This window comes from Gobio gobio (genome assembly GCF_949357685.1).
Source record: "Gobio gobio genome assembly, chromosome: 11".
Taxonomy (NCBI): Eukaryota; Metazoa; Chordata; class Actinopteri; order Cypriniformes; family Gobionidae; genus Gobio; species Gobio gobio.
This window is the reverse complement of record NC_137104.1, coordinates 36,260,874-36,280,161: the sequence shown is the minus strand read 5'-3', so window position 1 is coordinate 36,280,161 and position 19,288 is coordinate 36,260,874. Positions and strand designations below refer to the sequence as shown.

Sequence of the window (19,288 nt, the reverse complement as noted above, 5' to 3'; positions counted from 1 at the left end):
CGGGTCCAGCTCCAGGTTGCTATGACCGCACCCGACAGCCAGCTGTTCAGCCTCTTCAGCACCTCTGAACCAGATTCATGAAATTAACGGCTTGTCCCAATACCCACACTTGTGGCCTTTGCACTTGAGCACTTTTCTGCTTACACAACATATTTGCACTTTAAAATAAACTTCTAAATGTCTGTCCAGTATAGTCCCTATGTAACAGATTACATTTATTTAGAAATTGTGGTGCTTCTAATTAAGTTAAGCAGTTGCAAACATTTCACAAAATACATGGGCTACATCCGAAAACCTAGGCAGCTGGATTGTTGCCTCGATGCCTTATCAGGGAATGACTTGTAAGGCAGAGTAGGCGCACAAAGGCACTGTCACGATCACCAATGAAAGTGCCCCGTGTGGTTACCACCAGAGTGCACTCCACTGAGGACTGTCCCTCCATCAAATGGAGTATCCTTGAGCTTAATAATAAATGTAGTTGATTCAGCTACATATTTAATTCTGACTTGGTTAATAAACCTAATAATTAGAACTGCAATGTTAAATTAGAGCTTAGAAATACAAAGAGCAGAAACACACTCAATATTTATTTATTCATTCAATATACAGTGGCATATTCAGATGGACAAAATTATAAAAGACCGGTGACAATAACTGCAACAGAATAACACATTTAAATATAAAGGTGAAAATCCTAAACAAGGCCATTAAACAGTCCAAATGACCATACTGCTGGATGCTCAGATCTTGTCCAATGTTGATTAAAAAAAAAAACGTAACAAATAAAAAAGCACAGCGATCAGTATCTGTATTTGGTTGAATAGTCTTTAGGGGAAACCACAAGACCTCGTCCTTTCCTCGCCCCCCTGTAGACAGTCTCAACAATGTCTATCATCTCCTGCTTATCTTCCATGGTCCAGTTTATCTTGTTGTTGTTACCAGTGCCAAGATCAATCATGATGTGCTTGTTCCTGAGATAGACAAGCAAAAGCATACATTAGGATAAATATGCACTGTAAAACTAGCATTGGATTGATTAGATAGATAATTGTATATAACTTTGACACGGTCAGAAAGTGATTCTATCACACGAGTCTTGAGACAAGAGTTAAAGTGCCTTTATTATGCTTTTTTCAGATATCTTTCGTATAGCGGTTTATGTAAAATGTCAGCAAAGTTTTTAGATATCAAAATCTCTGATTCTGAACTAGGGTTAGGTCTCGTTTGAGTTTTTTACGATACCGGTGCCAAACCGATACTTTTAAAACGATACCGGTGCCTAAACCGATTCTTAAAAAAAAAAAAAAAGCCAAAAAAAAAAAAGCCACAAAACAACAGATGACGACATTAAAGAATGGCTTTTTACTGAAAATAATAAGAATTAAAAAAATCTTTAAAGAGAACAATTTATAACAAGTTGAAAGTATACTTAAATATGTAAATATAAATAGATACAAAACACAATTTCCTGAAATTCACAGTAAAACCTAAGCCAACTACAATAGGACTCATTTAACACTAATAACAGCAAAGTAGTTGGTATTCTTGGTATGCTACAAAACAGCTTTAAGTTTCAGCTTTATTTTTAAATATGACCATAGAAAATATCACCTTATTGTTTCCATGGCGACACATAATGCTTCTCACATGACACACAGAAGCCACAATAGCGCTCGGCTGTATCGGCTTTATTTCGTCGCAAACTATGTCATGAACTATCTGATATTCTGATTTTTAAATGTGTGTGAGTGAATGTGTGTTAGTTAATCTATAACGCGTGATGGGTGCCGCCATGTTAGTTCGCGCCTCAGAAAATCGGATCTGTCGGATTTACATCACAAATTCATCCTCGTCTCACGAAATACATGAAAGTAAGTGACCGGTGAACTGGGAGAAGAACAGAGTAAAATATAATGTGCATCTGATATGAATAAAACAGTTTGAAAGGATTGTCATCGCCGCTATAGACATTTTTTTGCTAGTAATTATGTGCATGTAAATGTCTGAAACCTAAAATAAACATTATGTGTTTGAAAACACTGAATAGTCGTGATATGAGGAGCGCTGAGCACGTCCGTCTCTGTCTCGCCGCCAGCCAAAGCGCGAAAGCACGTTTGAATTTAAGTGAACCCGAAATGAGGCACCGAAATCTGCGTTCTGATTCGGTCCAGTTACATACCGGTTATATGCCCATATTGGCACCGGGTTTCGGTACCTAACCCTATTCTGAACAGCCTGAAACGATTCTCCAGTCTTTCTTCCTGCACAAACCCACGTAGGTTTATAACAAATTTTGCCCAGCCCTTAAACACAGTAGTTGATATGGTAAAACGATGACATCATTACTGTTTGTACAAGTTCTGAGGAAGCATGCAAATCTGAAATTCAGATATGCTATTGGACGTTTAGTTTCTGACATGCGCTGTAAGCGGTCAATCAATCACAGGGCTCTCAGAAAGGAGGGGTTTAGAGAGACAGAATAATTCAAACATTTCTAACACTTTTAAAATAGCATAATAGCGGCATTTTAAGGTTAAGAAATTGTGAACATGATTACTGGGGGAAAAAAGCCCACAAATGTAGATTCTGTCTTTGCACAAAAAGATCATGAACTTTAATTACCACATTACACCTAATGAATGCAAGCAAATTCTCCAAACCTGCAATGTCTGTGGACTCATCGATTTGAATTGCGTAAAAAGACTAGCCCGAACTCAACAAATTAGCTTCTGGAACACTTTCTTGTACACATAATTGATTCAGTGCTTAAATGTGTTGTATGATAAAGAAATACTAATAGTATTTAGTTTCTATAGATTTTCTGATTTTAACTTATCAATATAATTTACTGTGTCAGCTGGAATATGATGATATTTGTCTGATATATAGCCTAACGAATGCAGTCATGTCACTTTTCTTATTTATTTATTTATTTTTCTGGTTGCAGGTGAACATACAATCAGCTCTGCATTTTGACTTTGTTTGAACTAAAGAGTTTAAACTTGGTTTTTATTACAAAAATAGCCAAATCCCATATTTTCCACCACTTGAGGGCGTGGCCTACTTTCCAACTACATCAATAAACCCCGCCCTCAAGCCTGATTGACAGTTGACTGTGTTAGGCATCGGAAATGTAAACGCAAAGGGGATTGCGATTCCATTTGAATTTTGTGCAGGTTGTGGCAGGACACGGAGGAAATGAAAGAGCAAATAGGTGATTTTCTATTGCTATTCCAAAATGGCAGGGTCATAACTTGTAAGACATTGGAAATGCAATTGCAAACAGACTTTGCTTTTCCATTTGAAATTTGGCAGTCGTTGTGCGTTCGTGTAAATGAAAATGCAAATGGCAATGCGCGATTTGCAATTGCGTTTGGATTATGTCACATTTTATGCGGCCACAAATTGAAAACTCAATTGCAAATACAATTTGCAATTCTTTTTGAAAATTGTCCGCGATATCCTTCCAAGCAGAACACTTATTTTTGAGAGTTGTTTAAGTGAGAGACGATCCTGTTGTAATGTTTAATAATTTATTTTAGAATAATTTTTTTTTACTTTGTTTGTATATGCTGTCAATTATAGTTCTTAGAAAGAAAATTGGAATCTGCAAAATCGGTATCAGCCGATCTTATTAACAAAAAAAAAATAGGAATCGGCCAAGAAAATAGCAATCGGTGCATCTCTAGTTAGAATGTTGCAGATATAATAGTTATAAAAGGGCAAATTTTACCAGCTCTATTGACAGATGATGTTCAACAAGAAATTATTTTGACTCAAAAATATAGGTTACAGTAAGGCACATACAAAGAGAGTTCACAGGGCAACATTAAAACCACACACACACCATTTAGGAACTGTTGTCACATGGCTGATATGAATCACTTACTAATATATGCTTAGTAATACACCCTACATAATAATGCAAAGAAAATTATCTCGCATATATTTATATTTCTAAAATGGGTTCCACAAAAGAAAGTCATAAAAGTGAGTAAATGAAAGAATTTAAATTTTTGGATGGAGTATACCTTTAAATACTAGCTGCCTGACTCGCTCTAGTACTTGTACAATCTGAAGACTTACCTGAAAAAGAACATGACTGTGCAAGGATCATATAACTCATACATCTTGTTGAAATCTGGCACTTCTGTGATGTCCACAAGATAAATTACTGCAAAATTCTTCACCTGAGGAAACACTTGATATTAGGCACATAAAACACTGATAGAATAATGGTATATAAATGATTGTTCCGAAAGACACCACAAACTAATCATGCACATAAACCAAATGTCATCTGTTCTAATTAGGAAACTAACAGTTATACCTTCTCGGCGATACTGTACAACACTTCATCCATTTTCATACACGTAGGGTCCCAGTCGTGGCCAAATCGTATAACAATAACTCGGTCCTCCTCGGATAAAATAGCCTGGTCCACTTGCCAGCCATTGTGAAGATGCGGTAGCATGTACGACATTTTGATGGAAATCCAAAACACTTCTAAAAAGGCACACGAGGTTATCATCATATATGCGTACAAACTACACCAGGTTAATAAACTGTTCAAACGTTACAAAATAAAAATCAAAACTGATTTGTTTACATTTTACACATTGATTTCTCGTTAGCAATTAGCTAAAAAATATTGCCAATAGTTTTCTTCAGTTAAATATTAGAGCAATACAACCGAAATAAACTTTAAAGGGAAATGCAATCCTTACCTTACAGATGAAATAACTTTGTTGTGTAGATTAAGTGCGTGTTCTGAGTTTATTAGTTGTATAAATCGGCTTGGTTTTTAGTACTACAACGACGACGGCGGCTGCCGCGGCTAGTGGACAATGCGTATGAACAGATATTAATATCGCCCTCTGCTGGGTTGGAGAAGGCTACTCTGATCCTTTTACAGTCTATGGCTCTGATGTAGTGCTTCCATTATTGGAACGTATTTAAAGGGTCATTCAGAAATCAGACTGAAGATTAATATTTATTATTATTTGGCCTTAATCACACAAATATGCACAGTAATGGTTTCTACTGTAGTCATATGACAAAATACAGTTTGTTGAATGCCCGACAATATGGCAGCATGGATAATGTGTAGGCAAGCAAACGGGTAATATATTTAGTTCACCCAAAAATGAAAATTCTGTCATCTACTCACCCTCAAGTTTTTCCAAACCTGTATACATTTCCTTGTTCTGCTGAACACAAAGGAAGATATTTGGAAGAATGTTTGTAAACAAGCAGATATTGGCAACCATTGACATCCCCAAATATCTTTCTTTGTGTTCAGCAGAACAAAGAAATGTATGCAGGTTTGGAACAACTTGAGGGCGAGTAAATTATGACAGATTTTTCATTTTTGGGTGAACTATCCCTTTAAGCTGGAATACTTTTGGAAAGTAGGGGAGAGTGGGGACGGTTGCAACACTTTTTGCATTTCCTTGAGTTTCTCAGAGACTGTTAGTTTTTGAAAGCATTTGAAACATTTTAATACATTATCCCCACATGGACTTTTTTAACTTCAAGAATTTAAATATCAATGTAGGTGTATGAATGGGTAAATGAAATGTATATGATATATGTAGCCTAAGTAGATCTTGTTAGGAATGTATATCTTGATAGACCAGACATTTGTATCAAGTGTATATCAGGATATAAGCTACAGTGTACATATACATTTTAACCTAGAATAATAATAAAAAATGACTATGGACATGTAGACATCAACTACTTATATTTACTGAACCAAAATTTATAGAATGCTTTTGTAAGTCATATATGACAGAATACTCTTTAAAGTTCAAGGATTATCTCACAAATGGCAGCATGAACAATGTGTTAGCAAGCAAATATGTATACTGATAACATTTTAGATCTTCAAAATAAGACCTATGATCACAACAATAAAGATGTTTATTTTCCCCATTTGTGTTCTGTAAATAAATATTCGTTTAAATAAACTGCATAATGGTTAACTAATAAACGTTGTTCTCTATGACAAGTAGGTTTGAGTTTTTAACAATGCCCACTACACATGAACATACAACTGAAAAAAGTGAACATGTATATATTTATATGCTCTAATTTATTTACACAGCTTTCATTTTGTAACTTAGATGTTGTCATTTACTGTAATGAATGCTGAACAGGGAAATAAAGTGGGAAACAAAGAGTCTACAAGATATTCTGATGCTTACAATCATATACAATTGAAATGAACTGCAATCAAATGAAAATCCTCTGCAAAGCTCCACACTCTAGTTGTGAGGATGTCACTTAGGTAAGCAGCATTAATTAATATAAAGAGAAAACTTTTTTTGGCAAAAAAATCTGATCAAAACAATAATTTGAATACCATATTTATAAAAGTATAAGGCAAGCAAGATAGAAATGAAATTTAACAATAAATGGAATTGATTAATAGAAATATACATGGTCTAAAAGAAAAAAGGAAACGGGTAACCATAAACATACCAACAAATATATAACGAAAATGTCACAAAAAATAGTTTATGAGGTTTGGAAAATATAAAAAGTATAAATCACACAAATGTTTTTAACCCTAACTATAAATGGGCTACAAACATCTATTTTTACATGAACTCGAAGTGATGTCTCGGTGAAAAGTAATGGATGTATACTTTAAAATGATTAATATGAAGCAAAACACAAGCAAGTTCTCTCAAGTTCTACTTGGTTAACAGTTTAACACTAGTTTTGGTGAGGATGGAACATATTTTGCATTGTTTCAAGGAACAGGTAACAGTTCAGGCTCTCAGTAAAATTTGCATTGCAAGTCCTCCTTGTCTTTATTTCTATTGTGAAGCTACTCTTGGACGACCTCCATCTCGGTGTCTGCCACGGTGCTCAGCTTCTCGGGCTCAATCTCTGGGATGAAGAGATTATGCTTCAGCTTCATCATCTCTGCCATATTGAAGCCTAAAAGTACCACGGCCTTGGTTTTCTGTATGTTCTTCAGACATCTGGTACGCTTGGTGCCAATCTGGCAAGCAACGTCAGTTTTGTTAAGCATTAAACGGTTACTCAGGGCAACAATCTCCTTCTTGATTGGGTAAGGCTGTGTATTAAAGTACTTATTGACAAACTCGCGGCGTTCTTCAAAGGTGCGCAACTCCATTCCAGCAGGATCCAATGCTAATTGTACAGAAGGATCGATTACTACTTCAGGCGAGGCGACCGTCAGACCAGCCAACCTATCTCGCTCGAGTTTTCTCTTCCTTGCCAACCGTTCCTCCCGCTCTCTTCGATTCGCCTCCATAGCTTCTCTGAAGGCTATTTCCAGGCGCATCTTGCTCTGCACCTCTGCTTCGGTTTCTAGTGGCTTTGTGGCAGGAACAGAGGCTTGGACTGAAGTCGGGGTTGGTCCAGTGATCTGTTTTGGATGAGCTGGGTATGACACAAGTGCTCGGTTTGCTCTGGGAGTAACAGCTAGTCCTGAAGTCAGTTTATCGCTATCCTTGAGACTCTTCGGTACACTGCGGCATTTGGACAAGTGGACAATGATGGCCTTGGTGGTGGTCTTCCCAGTGTACACGCCACCACAGTAGAGGCATCTGTACGATGGGGTTTTAAGTATAGCATGCAGAGTGGGCACAATGAAATGCTTCTCTTTGAGGTGCATTTGATAGCATTCCCTGTTCAGAAGCTTCTCCGAGCAGAAAGGGCACTCCGTGCTGTCAGGATTGGGTGTGGGCATCTTGCAGGGTGTGGACAGCTTCCCAACTGCCTGAGGATTGTTGGGCAACATCTTCACAAAGATCAGATCGAGGGAGCTTGTGACCAATGCAAGATTGAGCTCTTTCTCACCCATTATTAGTTTAGGAGCTGTGGTTCTGATGTCGAAGTAAGGGAAAAGCAGATTCCCTGAATCATCAGTATACAGTCTGTATTCACGCCTCATGAAGTCACAGTTGCTCTTTCGGTTCACATTATGCTCTACCTGGATATGGTCAACAAGCTGCTTGATGGAGTAGAAGAGCCCAGAGCAAAACAAGCAGTTCATGCCATGAAGCAGGTGTTCAAAAACTCCCTTTTCCGAAATCAAGATCTTGCATGTCAGGCATTTCACCGTCTTATCTGGCATCTTTTTCAAAAATGGAGCACGAGCAGCTAGACCGATCTTGGGCATTTTAGCCGCCTCTTTGTGAACCTCTGGATGGGACTCGTAGATATCAGACGGGAAGAGTTCATTACAAATAGGACACGTGATCCACTTCTTGGTTTGTTTGGGGGCTGGCAGAGAGCTGTTTATTTTGTTTAGCTGAGGAGGAGGGTTGTTCTGAGATGCAGGCAGAGGTGGTTTGCTGACTCCTTGGGAGTTATTTCCCTGGACCGACAGGACCTGCAAAGGCGCAAGAGTGTAGGTAGGCAAACCATCAACTTTGTTGCCAGTGGGGATCAAATGACTCAGAAGGGATTGAGAAGTTAGCATGGTGCCTCCAGAGGTGGGTTGATTTAAGGGTAATCTTGGATTAGCTGCGAGGGACTGAGGTGGCGGTGGCCTAACAGCGGGTACATTAAGGCGAACACCTGGTGGTAGGACAATTTGGCGGGAAACAGGTTGCAGTTGTGACTGACTAGGTAGGCCTACTCTGGCGGACAACTGGTTTTGAGGAACACCGCTAGGGGCAGGAGGCAAAGCAGGTCTGGTGATTTGGGCATTCTGAAAAGCCAGTGGGACTCCAGGCCTCAGTAAACCCTTTGCCTCAGCGCTTGCAAGCTGAACCAGAGCAGAAGCTTGAGTTGGGAGAAACACCTGGCTGGTTCCAGGGGCAGCAATGACTGCAGAACCACCACTTTCCACCCCTTTAATTCCACCAGCAGCCAGTGTAGTGGTCATTGCTGGCGGCTCTTTCATCATCAAGACAGGAGGAGGGCCTTGTGTTTTCGGTGCTAGAGCAGGGTACTGTTTCTTACTGTCCGTTTCAAAAATTAGAGCTCTGATATGAACATCCAATTCCTTGTGCTTTTCTGAGGTTAGAAGATGATACAGCAAGTGCTCGGAAGTCTCAGCTGATACATAACACTTTTTGCAGTAGAATTTCTGAGACCGGTCTCCTAAAGTCAGAAGTTCCCGCTCCGATCTCTGCCCGGCATATTTATTCAACGTGGAAGTGTAGTGATAAAGAAGAACATGCTTTTTCACACTATACAAAAGAGTATCTTGTATATGGCATCTTCGGCACTGAAATGTGGTGCCATTTACAGCCCTTGGAGGCAGCTGCTGGACAGCAGGGGTTTCTATCTTTGCGTCTTCAATGTGGAACAATTTGAGGTGCCTGGAGACCAATCTTGGGTGGGCTATAAACGGGCAGGAAGTACAGGCTGAAAGCTTGCACAGGCGCTCTTCTTCATCATGGTAGCGCTGAACATGGGTTTTGTAGGCATGCCAAGATCTTGTAGAAAACTCGCACAAGGTGCAGCACAATCCTTGTGTACGATATTCCCACTGAGGATGGAGAACGTTTGGTAAAAATTTCAGCCAGTTGTCACACAATATTCAGAGATGCTCATTATTTAAATAGTTTTTGCTCAGTAAAATAAACACATTATTAAAGTGACATTTACCTTCTTCCTCCACCGGCCATCAAAGCCATCAGATAAACTGCACCAGTCTGTGGCATCAAAAACATTGTCTCCTGGGTAAAATTCCTGGAGTTCCTGATAAACAAAAGGGAGAGATAACATTTCAAATGTAAATACATTTAAATAAAAGGCTATTTTGATACACATGGACATGAGATTTCAGCTGTAGTTTCATTTTCATTGAAATGTATTAGGGGTGTAATGATACATCATTAGATCAAGATGTTAAAGCGCGGTGTAAAAATGTGACGATATATCATTGATGTAAATAATATAATTTGCGATATAAAGTTAGTTTTGTTTCGTTTCACAGAACTAATGCTTGCTGGCTTTTGCTTGAATATGCTCATGTGTCATGTTTGCTTGCTTGTCCATTTGCGATCGTATTGCCGTTCACTTCAGCTATGATAATTACCCATTCATTTCCACCGTATAAGCCTGGAGCGTCTAAACCTCCTCGGTGTCTGTTTCAAGCGTCAGCTCCCAAAGTGTGTTCGAAAAGTAAGACAATATACTCCTAATATATGTTTGTTTCCTTTGGTTCCTCTTTTCGTTATCGATATAACCCCTCTAATCGTGACATAATTGTAATATGTTCGTTAGTTGGACTGTCATGCTCGTTCTATCGAGTTGTTCATGATAACTGTGTTCGTTTTTGGGATGTAAGGGATTACTTTTTTTTACTGAACATTCAACCTGGATTACTATAGTAACACAGATTGCTTTCACTTATTGATAACATCATACCCTCGGCCGGCTGGCACAGCAGATTACGCTACAGTCGTTGCCTAGGTTGCGCATGAGTGGGGCTGAGCTATCAAAATAGGGGCGTGTTTGTTCTGGTGATTTGAAATCAACAACGGTTACCAGCACTTACCCCACCGTTAAATGATGTTTGCACTTTCACTTTGAGGAGTGCTGTTCCAGCGTGTGTGCTTTAGATATTCAAATGTAATCAATCACAGTTCTAATTGCAAGATAGCTTGTCAAAATGACTATTTCCAAGTTCATACAAAAATTCTCATTCTGCATTTACTCACTCATGTTGTTTTCATGTGAGCAGTGTCAGTATTTAAGCTATGCACGTTGTTGTAAATCTGTTCATCAAATAAAGCCACCTTGTCTCTTCAAAAGACTTGGATTTAGACTAGAACGCTTGATTGATTATTTTTACAATGCCTTCAACATTTTTTGGAGCTTTTGAGTTTTAGAGGAATAGATTTTTAAGTTGAGGGACAGAAATCTCTCTGGTTTCATAAAAAGATCTTCATTTGTGTTTGGAAGTTGAATGCAAATCTTATACCGTGTCTACACCGGACACAAGCAACGCGACTAAAGACAATAGAACCCATTGTAATCAGGGATGTTGTCTACACTGGATATGGCGCAGTGTGACACGATACGACAAAACCCAGACAGTAAACTGATACCTCGTTCTATGACATACCCCAAGCACTCGCAATACTTCTCATTGGAAGGACAGATGGATATGCAACGGTCACTTTGTCGAGTCCAGTGTAAGCAGCTTCTAGCTGTTGCATCGTGCCGTCAACAGTGTAGAGACAGAGTTATAGGTTTGAAATGACATGAGGGTGAGTACATGATGACAGGATTTACAGTTATACCTACATTATACCTTATAAATACATTAAGCAGAGCCTTGGATAAAATCAATGTTGCTCGCCTATCGAGAAAAAATAAAGCAACCTCGGCCTTCCCGCTTCTTGAGCTCTCTCCATCGCTGGAAAGCAGATCCGATATTTACACGGGTCCTACTTCTTGCCTGATCGTAAGCCTTCTTTTGTTTCACAGACATCTTCCAGATTTGTTTTATATCTGCAATCTCTCTCTTCCTGTCATCGCTCTGCTAATGTCCATCCTAGGGGTGTCACGGTTAGAGATGTTTCGATACCCTTTTTCCCTTCCCGATACCGATTCCTGGGCTCAGCGTATCATCCGATACGGAGTACTGATCCGATACCTGGGTGTGTATCTGTATATACAGCTGTATATAATACTAGCCCTGTATGAATTGCTAGAATTGTATGGTGTGCTTCAGACTTATCACTTAATAAAACAAGAACAAATTCATGGTGAACTACTGTATTTATTACAGTATTTTTTATATTATTTATTTTTCTTAAGTGAAAAAGAACTTCAAATGCAGCCACAAATCTAACACCGCAAAAAAAAAAAAAAAAAAAAAAAAAGGTATTTTATTTTTACAATATAACTGTATAAAAAACTGTGCAACAAATAAGTCTAGGAATATAAAAAAATATTTATATTAATCAGAAAATAATCTCTTTACAACCATCTAGGCATTATTATTATTATTAGTAGAGACGTATTATTCTTACATAGAGACGTAGCTAAATCTACTGTACGCTACAACAGCAGCTTAATATATTCTGTTCTGAATTATTTTAAACCGAACTTTTATTTTGACGGTTAGCCATGAACACCTTTTGGTGTCTGTGTTCATTATATTATACACAGTAAATTCTCATGAAGTGACGGTTTATGCGTTTGTGTCCTCATATAGTGACCATAGACTGTAAAAACGCACGTAGAGGTAGAGAAACTGGCCCGCCATCCACACAGAGACGAAATACTGCTAAACAGCGGACATACTGCTAACGCTTTTTCATTTCTTCTTCGCTGCTCTAAACAGTGGTTGCTTGTGGCATCAAAGCACAACTTCCTGTGTTTGCAATGCATTCTGAGCAGCGAAGAAGAACCGTACAGTGGTTAGGCAAAGCTAGCGGTCATAATAACTAGGTCTTGTTTAAGAAAATGGTATTGGATCGGTACATGGGTTCAAGTACTTGCCGATACCGATGCCAGAATTTGTTGTGGTATCGGTGATATTTCCGATACTAGTATCGGAATCGGAACAACTCTAGTCACGGTACACGTATTCGTACAGAACCGTTTCGGTACAGTGCTTTCCGAATGCAATCTTTAACAGCTGGCTTGTTTTAAGCGCGGAACATACTTCCAGAGTTCCCACATGAACATATTAAGTACTCAGTCCATTTTATCAGGAAATTCAAACGATAAATGCCATTTTGACGATCTTTAAAGGGTTACTTCAGCGATTTAGCTTTAAGCTTTGCATCAGTAGAAACCCGGTAGTATATTCGCATTATTGTATTTTCCCCTCTCATGTCCCCCTGAGACGAGAGAATTATGCATTTTAATTTCTGGAAGAAATTTTCCGATGACGCAAAATGACGTCGAAAAAAAAATGATATTTGCGTCATCGGAGGATTTTTTGGCCAGAGGCTATAGACTACAGCCAGTAGAAGGAGCTAGTTCCACATGTTTTCAACCCGCCCACAGGGGAGGGCTCTCACTCACAGAATGTAAATGAGCACGGCCGCTCCCGCTCGGCTCGGGCATTAATAACGGAGCGGTGCGGAGCAAAGTGAGTGTTTCAACTTTTCAATGAATTCCTATGAAAGTTAAGCTTATATAGGCATGATCTGATAATGCGCCAGAGTGAAAGCTCTGCATTTGTGTCGTGACTTTCGTTCGGCTCACTCACACTATATTGAAAAGACTTTATTTTAAAAATTATTTTATTACTATGAATATCAAAACGATGTTGGGGGCGGTGACGCGGTGGGCAAGTGATAACCAGTAGCTGTGGCTTTGGGAGTGACCTCGTAGGGCAGCAAAGCAAGTGCATTCTGGGAGTTGTTGTCTTTCATCCACGAGGCAAAAAAACATTTTCTGTCTTTTCTACATAAATGACCCAGTTTAAATACACATTCATCTTCACAGCGCTGAAGTACCCCTTTAATGTGGCGTGACTGATCACTGTGTAGGCGCATCAAGTGGCGTGAACGCGATCGATCATCTCTTCCTAAAGAATAAATATGAATGAACATCTGTAGGCATGTTGGTGTGTTGACTGAAGGTATGTTGACTCATATGTGGTGTAATCGCTCAATCAGTGTTTCAACGACGGAAAGACCTCAATATAACTGTCAATATAAGCGTGTAAACTAAATGTCACGTAGCATCACATTTACCTCAGGCAGTCATTCAGTGTCCACAGAATTGTATTCACTAGAGAAATCAACTCTTTCACTAAGTATATGCACTATATTAGCCTATATATTCTACTTAACCTGTTAGTGATGTCTTGATTATTTCATGTATGTTTAAATAAACCTGTCATGAAAATGACAGACACTGTGTATAAATGATTATATTTCAACAACGAATTGAAGATTTAGAAGTTATTGCAAAAACTGCCTTATGTAAAGTTTACATGTTTGCGTACTGTTATTTGAGTGTTGATTATATCTAAAAATAAATAGCAACTGAATTTAGCTAACAGTTTGGGCTCTGTTGTTAACCTTTAATATTAATGTGCAAGTAAGGGCTCCCTATACAGTTTACAGCAATATCTTCAATAAACTTTTAGTTATAATTTAATGCATTTAAGGTCAGACACTTTTTTTTCTTCAGTAAACCACTGTTTAATAAAAATAAATAAAAAGCAATTTTGTAAAACTGCTGTACCGAACCCGTACCGAACCGTGACTTCAAAACCGAGGTACGTACCAAACCGTCAGTTTTGTGTACTGTTACACCCCTAGTCCATCCTGTATCGTGTCTTTTGAATAATGACGTGCACTGAGCGCTCTTCTCCCTGTTATTAGTAGCCCCTTACTGCTGATTGGCTATAAGTTTGTTTTGGTACTCGGCCCAAAACACTTTTCTAAAGCAGTTTTGAAATACCACTTACCCCACCTTTAACTCACCATATCACATTTAGATTTATTAGCATGTTTTTTCAAAGTGTTGAAAATTTTTCAAAGTGTAGGTTTATTCTTATATGTACAGTGCATTAATAGTGTGAGAGGCGGGACATAGCGTGCACCAGAGTGCGTGGCTTGTCTGTTTAAAGTCCTCGTGAAATCAAAATTGATCATATTTACTTTGTTAGCGCAAATTGCTAGTTTTGTGGTGAACAATCCATCCGTGCAAGTCAATCCGCATCAAAAAATTATTTGGCTTCGTAATCTTTAATCAAAATCTGAAAATGCTCCTCCCCTCTACATTGGTAGGCCTTTTATGATGACGTCTGTTTGACGGCTTGGGCTTCGACACCGACATGCCATCATTAAACACGCCCATCCAACTGACAGTCTGCTGCCCGCGAGCTAATAAACAGAGATGGCGAGGAGGTGCGTTTTCTGAATGAAACGCCTACGTTTCTATATCCAATCAGTTCACAGGGAGGAAAAAACAAACCACGCCCTCTGTTCTGCTCATTTAGTATTCCGTTTCTCTCGGAAATACGTCAAATCACTGAAATAAAGTCGGTTGCAACTTCCGGTTCACTGGGACTTTAAGAGACCCAACGAATGCTCATTGAAAGCGTGAGTACTGTGTGAGGAAAAAAGTTTCAGTGACATTACTACATTAAACTACAGTGTTGAGGAGTAACTAGTTACATGTAACAGAGTTATGTAATCTAATTACAAAAATATATGGAAATGTAATCGGTTTCAGTTACTGAGAAATAATGTGTAATTAAATTACAGTTAACTACATCTATATCAATCCTCATCGCCGCTGAAGATTTAGGCTACAACATGTCTGAGAGTCGCCACAATGGCGAGTGATAAAAATGTGTTCCAGTGCCAGAATTTTTACAATAATTTAATTCAGAAATCAGGAAAGGGCGCAAATATAACAGTTCAGTGCAAAATATGTTTGTCAACTATTAAAATGCTATTGATATCAAAGATTTTAATGTTGAAAATGAGGAAGCATCTGCAGGTATGCAACTTAGCCTACAGTTAACTGTAAGCAGTCATTAAATAAAGTAGGAAAGGGCCAGGCATTGCATACTAACTCCTGCCACACCATTCTACTAACGTGTATTCAATATGTATTTTAGCTCTATATTGCTTGGTGCATGTCCAGTAGTTTATTTAATGATGTTAATCTCCATTCATAACAAATTAGCTAGTCTGCTGCTAGCTAGCTAGACGTCTTTACCAGCCTGTTTATGAACCCTTTGACATAATATATATACCTTAAAATTTTTTCCTCCTTGAATAAGTTTGGTAACCATGTAGCATTCTGTGTGTGGTTATTGTAGCATAATAACCACACAGAGAATAGGACACATGCTTATTCTTTGCCGACCCCCAAACACACTTATTATTTCTTATTTGGGTTCAATGTATATGCTTTGTTTTAATGTCTTTTTCCAATGTATTGTTAGATGTCATGCCAGTGTTTCGTCATAGCTATGCAAAGATTTGATTTCAAAAACAGTATCATAGCTATTAAACTATTTCATGTTATGATTTTAAATCTGTATTTAATCTCAGAACGATTAGTAAAAAGGAGCTAAATTCTGATTTTGTGGTGGTTGTGCTTTAAAATTAAATTATTATAATCTTAATTTAAGTGATAAAGGATTTTGAAAGTCTGACAGTGATCAGTGTTGAGTACATACTGTAAGGTTCACCCTGTCTGGTTTAAATTTTTGAAAAGGATTAACAGTTGAAAACATGCATTAGAAATTTAGAAAAGTAATCAAATGTAATCAGTTACATCACTTTAATAAAGTAATTGAAATAGTTACACTACTTATTACATTTTAAATAGAGTAACTATTACATTTCCAAACTAGCCTTCCCAACACTGAATATATAATGTATAATAATGCAATAGATAATGTATAATAATGCAATAGGAGAATATTTGTGGGTTCTGATAATAATACAGTAATAATAATAATAAAGTAAAAAAAATAAAAATAATAAAAACAATATTTTGGCTTTAAATATTGCGATAAGTATTGTATCGTGAGTTCAGTATCACGATTTTTATAGAATCGTGACAAGTTATCGTTACACCCCTAACATCTATGTGGATTACAAAACAAACTTACCTGGCCCAAATTAAGACATTCTTCGAGACCAAATTCTCCAAGAATGTTTTTCACTTTTCGTCTTGTTCTGCGGATCTTCTCCAACCCTCTGACTGGAAACTGGTACATGGTCGTACACCTGAAAGAGAATCACACTTTGGTTTCCAATCGGATGATGTCATTATTTTGTGATTTGATTTTTATTTTAATTTTGTCTTCAAAAATCCTATAGCCTAATTATTATGCAAGGCTACAACCAATGCTCAGCGATTTATGGGTATTTCACACAACACTTCTTAACCAGTCAATTTTTGCTCAAAAAAAAAAGAAAAAAATTATTGTTTTGCATCGCCGACTCGTATCACTTTAGTTTTTATAGTCAGAAAACACACAATCCCTTTTTACAAAAAAATATTTTTTTAATTTCTGAGCAATGGATCCAAATTCATCTCTTGCATAATAACAGTATGAACACTCAGTTCAGATTTGAATATACAAAATCAAAAGAGTTAGGCCCAGTGGGGAAAAAAGCCTTAATGCTTTGCTGTTAAACCTTAATTAATAAAGAATCAAAATAATTAAATACTTGCATAATTCCTCAGGAAGTAACCCAAAAAAAATGAAATCCCATTAAATAACTAGTTGTGGTAACATGAAAACAGCATATAATGTTCATATACTTCAAGTTATATCATAGATGTAACCTTGGTGAGTACGAGTTCTTCCACTTGCATAATTCAGGAGCAATTTAATATAAATTAGAATTTCATGACAACATGTCTGTCATATTTCAGCTCCAAAAGACCATTATGATGTTTAGTGACACTATTCTCCCTCTCGCATTCATTACAGTAATGCCAGTGTGGATGGATATTTCACTTTTGAAGGCTTCTTCTATAATTGTCATTATTCATTTAGCTCCGGTTTATACATAAAATATGTGATTATATTTTCAATCTGGAAATGTATTTCAGGCATATTTTCTTTAACTTAATTCTTGAAATAGTCAGTCTGAACAAATTGAGCTGAACACACTGTTGCCTGTTCAAATGTGAGATATCTTGGGAATTTTGTCACTTTTGACTGGATTCATTTCTGGAAGTTTATAATAATCATTACTCAAATTACTCAACAACAAAAAAAAAAACAAATTTGGGGGAGAAATGTGCTTAATTGTGATGGAAATAAGGGCAAAAGGACATTGACTGTCCTACATTTTCTTTGGGTAAAAATAAATAAATATATATATTTTGTGGTGAAAAGTATAATTTTTTTGATGGGTCATTAGGTGTTTTACATCTCTGCCTGTTGAACATGCAGTGATAACACAATCTGATGAATTCAGTAGCACAGCAAATTATACAAATCTCACATGGACGACTAACCTCGTGTAATCTCTACAAATTCGTATTCACGGTTAAAAATAAAAACGCTATTACCCAAGTATTCAGTGCTATGACAGATATTGTGAACGAAGACAAGACAAAATGTAACAGTCCTGCATCGGTCAAATACAACACTTTGTGGCTGCATACGTTTACATTGTCATAGCCTGTGCCAAAGCGAATATTCAATCTGTAATTATTTATTTATTCCAAGCATCAATTGCGACCGGCGACCAAACACATCCACGCCCGCCAAAGCACACCAAATATTCGAAACAATAGAGTCTAACGAAACTCTAAACTAGCCAGACGCAATTTTCTAAGCGCCCCACATCAATAAGAATTCGACAGGAATGATTTCGCATCGCGGAACAACTGATTCCCTTCGAGAAAAGGCGATTCTAAATAACGCAGTGATGTCATAAAGTAACCTCTTCGCAGCTCTCGGCTAATGGGCTTCGTTCTACTTCCTGATCATACCGAGCCCGCAACAACTAAATGCAAAAGCTATGTTCCCGCTGCTATCTAATTGTGAGGACATTACCTTTTTTCACCGCCACACAGACTCGGGGAGGGGATTTAGCTACTTTCACCAATCCGCGTGCTTGCCAAAAGCGATGATAGAAGACTTGGAAGCGGTGTAGGACGTTGAAATAATGATTCTGCGCTCTCAACTATGTAAACCAGCAATGAAGAGTATTTATTATTTTTTGCAAGTAGGACTCATTTATTGTGCTTGCCGTTTAGAGTCGAGAAAATGGCGCATTGAACAACTGGGAAGTGACGTCAGGGCAAAATTATCATACTGCGAGCCTGGCCAATGGAATTTTAGTACTCTCTAAATGGAAAAACGTTCTTGTATATCACTCCTGCTGGTTCTCAAGGGTAATCACGTGGAGTAGTATATACAACTTTTAAGTTGGGACCCTTTTAAGTTGTGGTTATGTTCAGTCTTTCAAATATTCATCATGATCAGGCACTTTCTCAGAAGTGGTCTGGTCATGAGGGGGCGCAGTTACTTGTAATTCACAAGCATAGCCACTAGATGGCACCTTGAACAGTCAGCTCGTTGCTGAGCAACAGCACAAGATGGGAGGGGTTTTGTTGCTGAAGTCATATCAGACCACTAGTCTTCATCCAATGGCTAGTAAGTATCAGATAATAGCAAAGGCATATAAAAAACGGCTCATAGCTACTTGCAATGACGCTGCATGAAGTTTTTAACAATTCACTTCTGTTTTTTACTTCATTACAAAAAGTTACATTAGACAACACATGAGAAGCCATTTTTGAGAGATTTGATCATACATTCCTTTCGCATTTTTGGCGATCCAACGTAAAAAATATTTAGAAATAATGCGTGTTCGCAAATTTCAGC

The 19,288-nt window shown here is 37.8% G+C and overlaps 2 protein-coding genes across 2 annotated transcripts; both read right to left on the bottom strand.

Moving 5' to 3' along the window:
* Positions 1–574: 574 nt before the first annotated feature.
* On the bottom strand, positions 575–4,855 carry txnl4a (thioredoxin-like 4A). Its single transcript, XM_079830117.1, has 4 exons — positions 4,728–4,855; positions 4,331–4,506; positions 4,087–4,190; positions 575–971 (listed from the first exon to the last, which is right to left on the bottom strand). Exons 2-4 carry the CDS (start codon positions 4,481–4,483, stop codon positions 800–802), a joined length of 429 nt encoding a protein of 142 aa, XP_079686243.1. The 5' UTR covers positions 4,484–4,506; positions 4,728–4,855; the 3' UTR covers positions 575–799.
* Positions 4,856–5,728: 873 nt separating this feature from the next.
* adnp2b (ADNP homeobox 2b) lies at positions 5,729–18,678 on the bottom strand. Its single transcript, XM_079828491.1, has 4 exons — positions 18,455–18,678; positions 16,547–16,664; positions 9,601–9,693; positions 5,729–9,481 (listed from the first exon to the last, which is right to left on the bottom strand). Exons 2-4 carry the CDS (start codon positions 16,652–16,654, stop codon positions 6,839–6,841), a joined length of 2,844 nt encoding a protein of 947 aa, XP_079684617.1. The 5' UTR covers positions 16,655–16,664; positions 18,455–18,678; the 3' UTR covers positions 5,729–6,838.
* Positions 18,679–19,288: the final 610 nt, after the last annotated feature.

What these genes read in the sequence shown, in the direction of transcription:
- txnl4a (XM_079830117.1), bottom strand. Translation starts at nt 4,483, where the DNA reads ATGTCGTACATGCTACCGCATCTTCACAATGGCTGGCAAGTGGACCAG. An exon ending in TGTACAGTATCGCCGAGAAG is followed by an intron (nt 4,191 to 4,330) that starts GTATAACTGTTA and finishes GTGTTTCCTCAG; the next exon opens with GTGAAGAATTTTGCAGTAAT. An exon ending in ACAGTCATGTTCTTTTTCAG is followed by an intron (nt 972 to 4,086) that starts GTAAGTCTTCAG and finishes TGTCTATCTCAG; the next exon opens with GAACAAGCACATCATGATTG.
- adnp2b (XM_079828491.1), bottom strand. Translation starts at nt 16,654, where the DNA reads ATGTACCAGTTTCCAGTCAGAGGGTTGGAGAAGATCCGCAGAACAAGA. An exon ending in AATGTCTTAATTTGGGCCAG is followed by an intron (nt 9,694 to 16,546) that starts GTAAGTTTGTTT and finishes TTTGTTTATCAG; the next exon opens with GAACTCCAGGAATTTTACCC. An exon ending in ATGGCCGGTGGAGGAAGAAG is followed by an intron (nt 9,482 to 9,600) that starts GTAAATGTCACT and finishes CTCCATCCTCAG; the next exon opens with TGGGAATATCGTACACAAGG.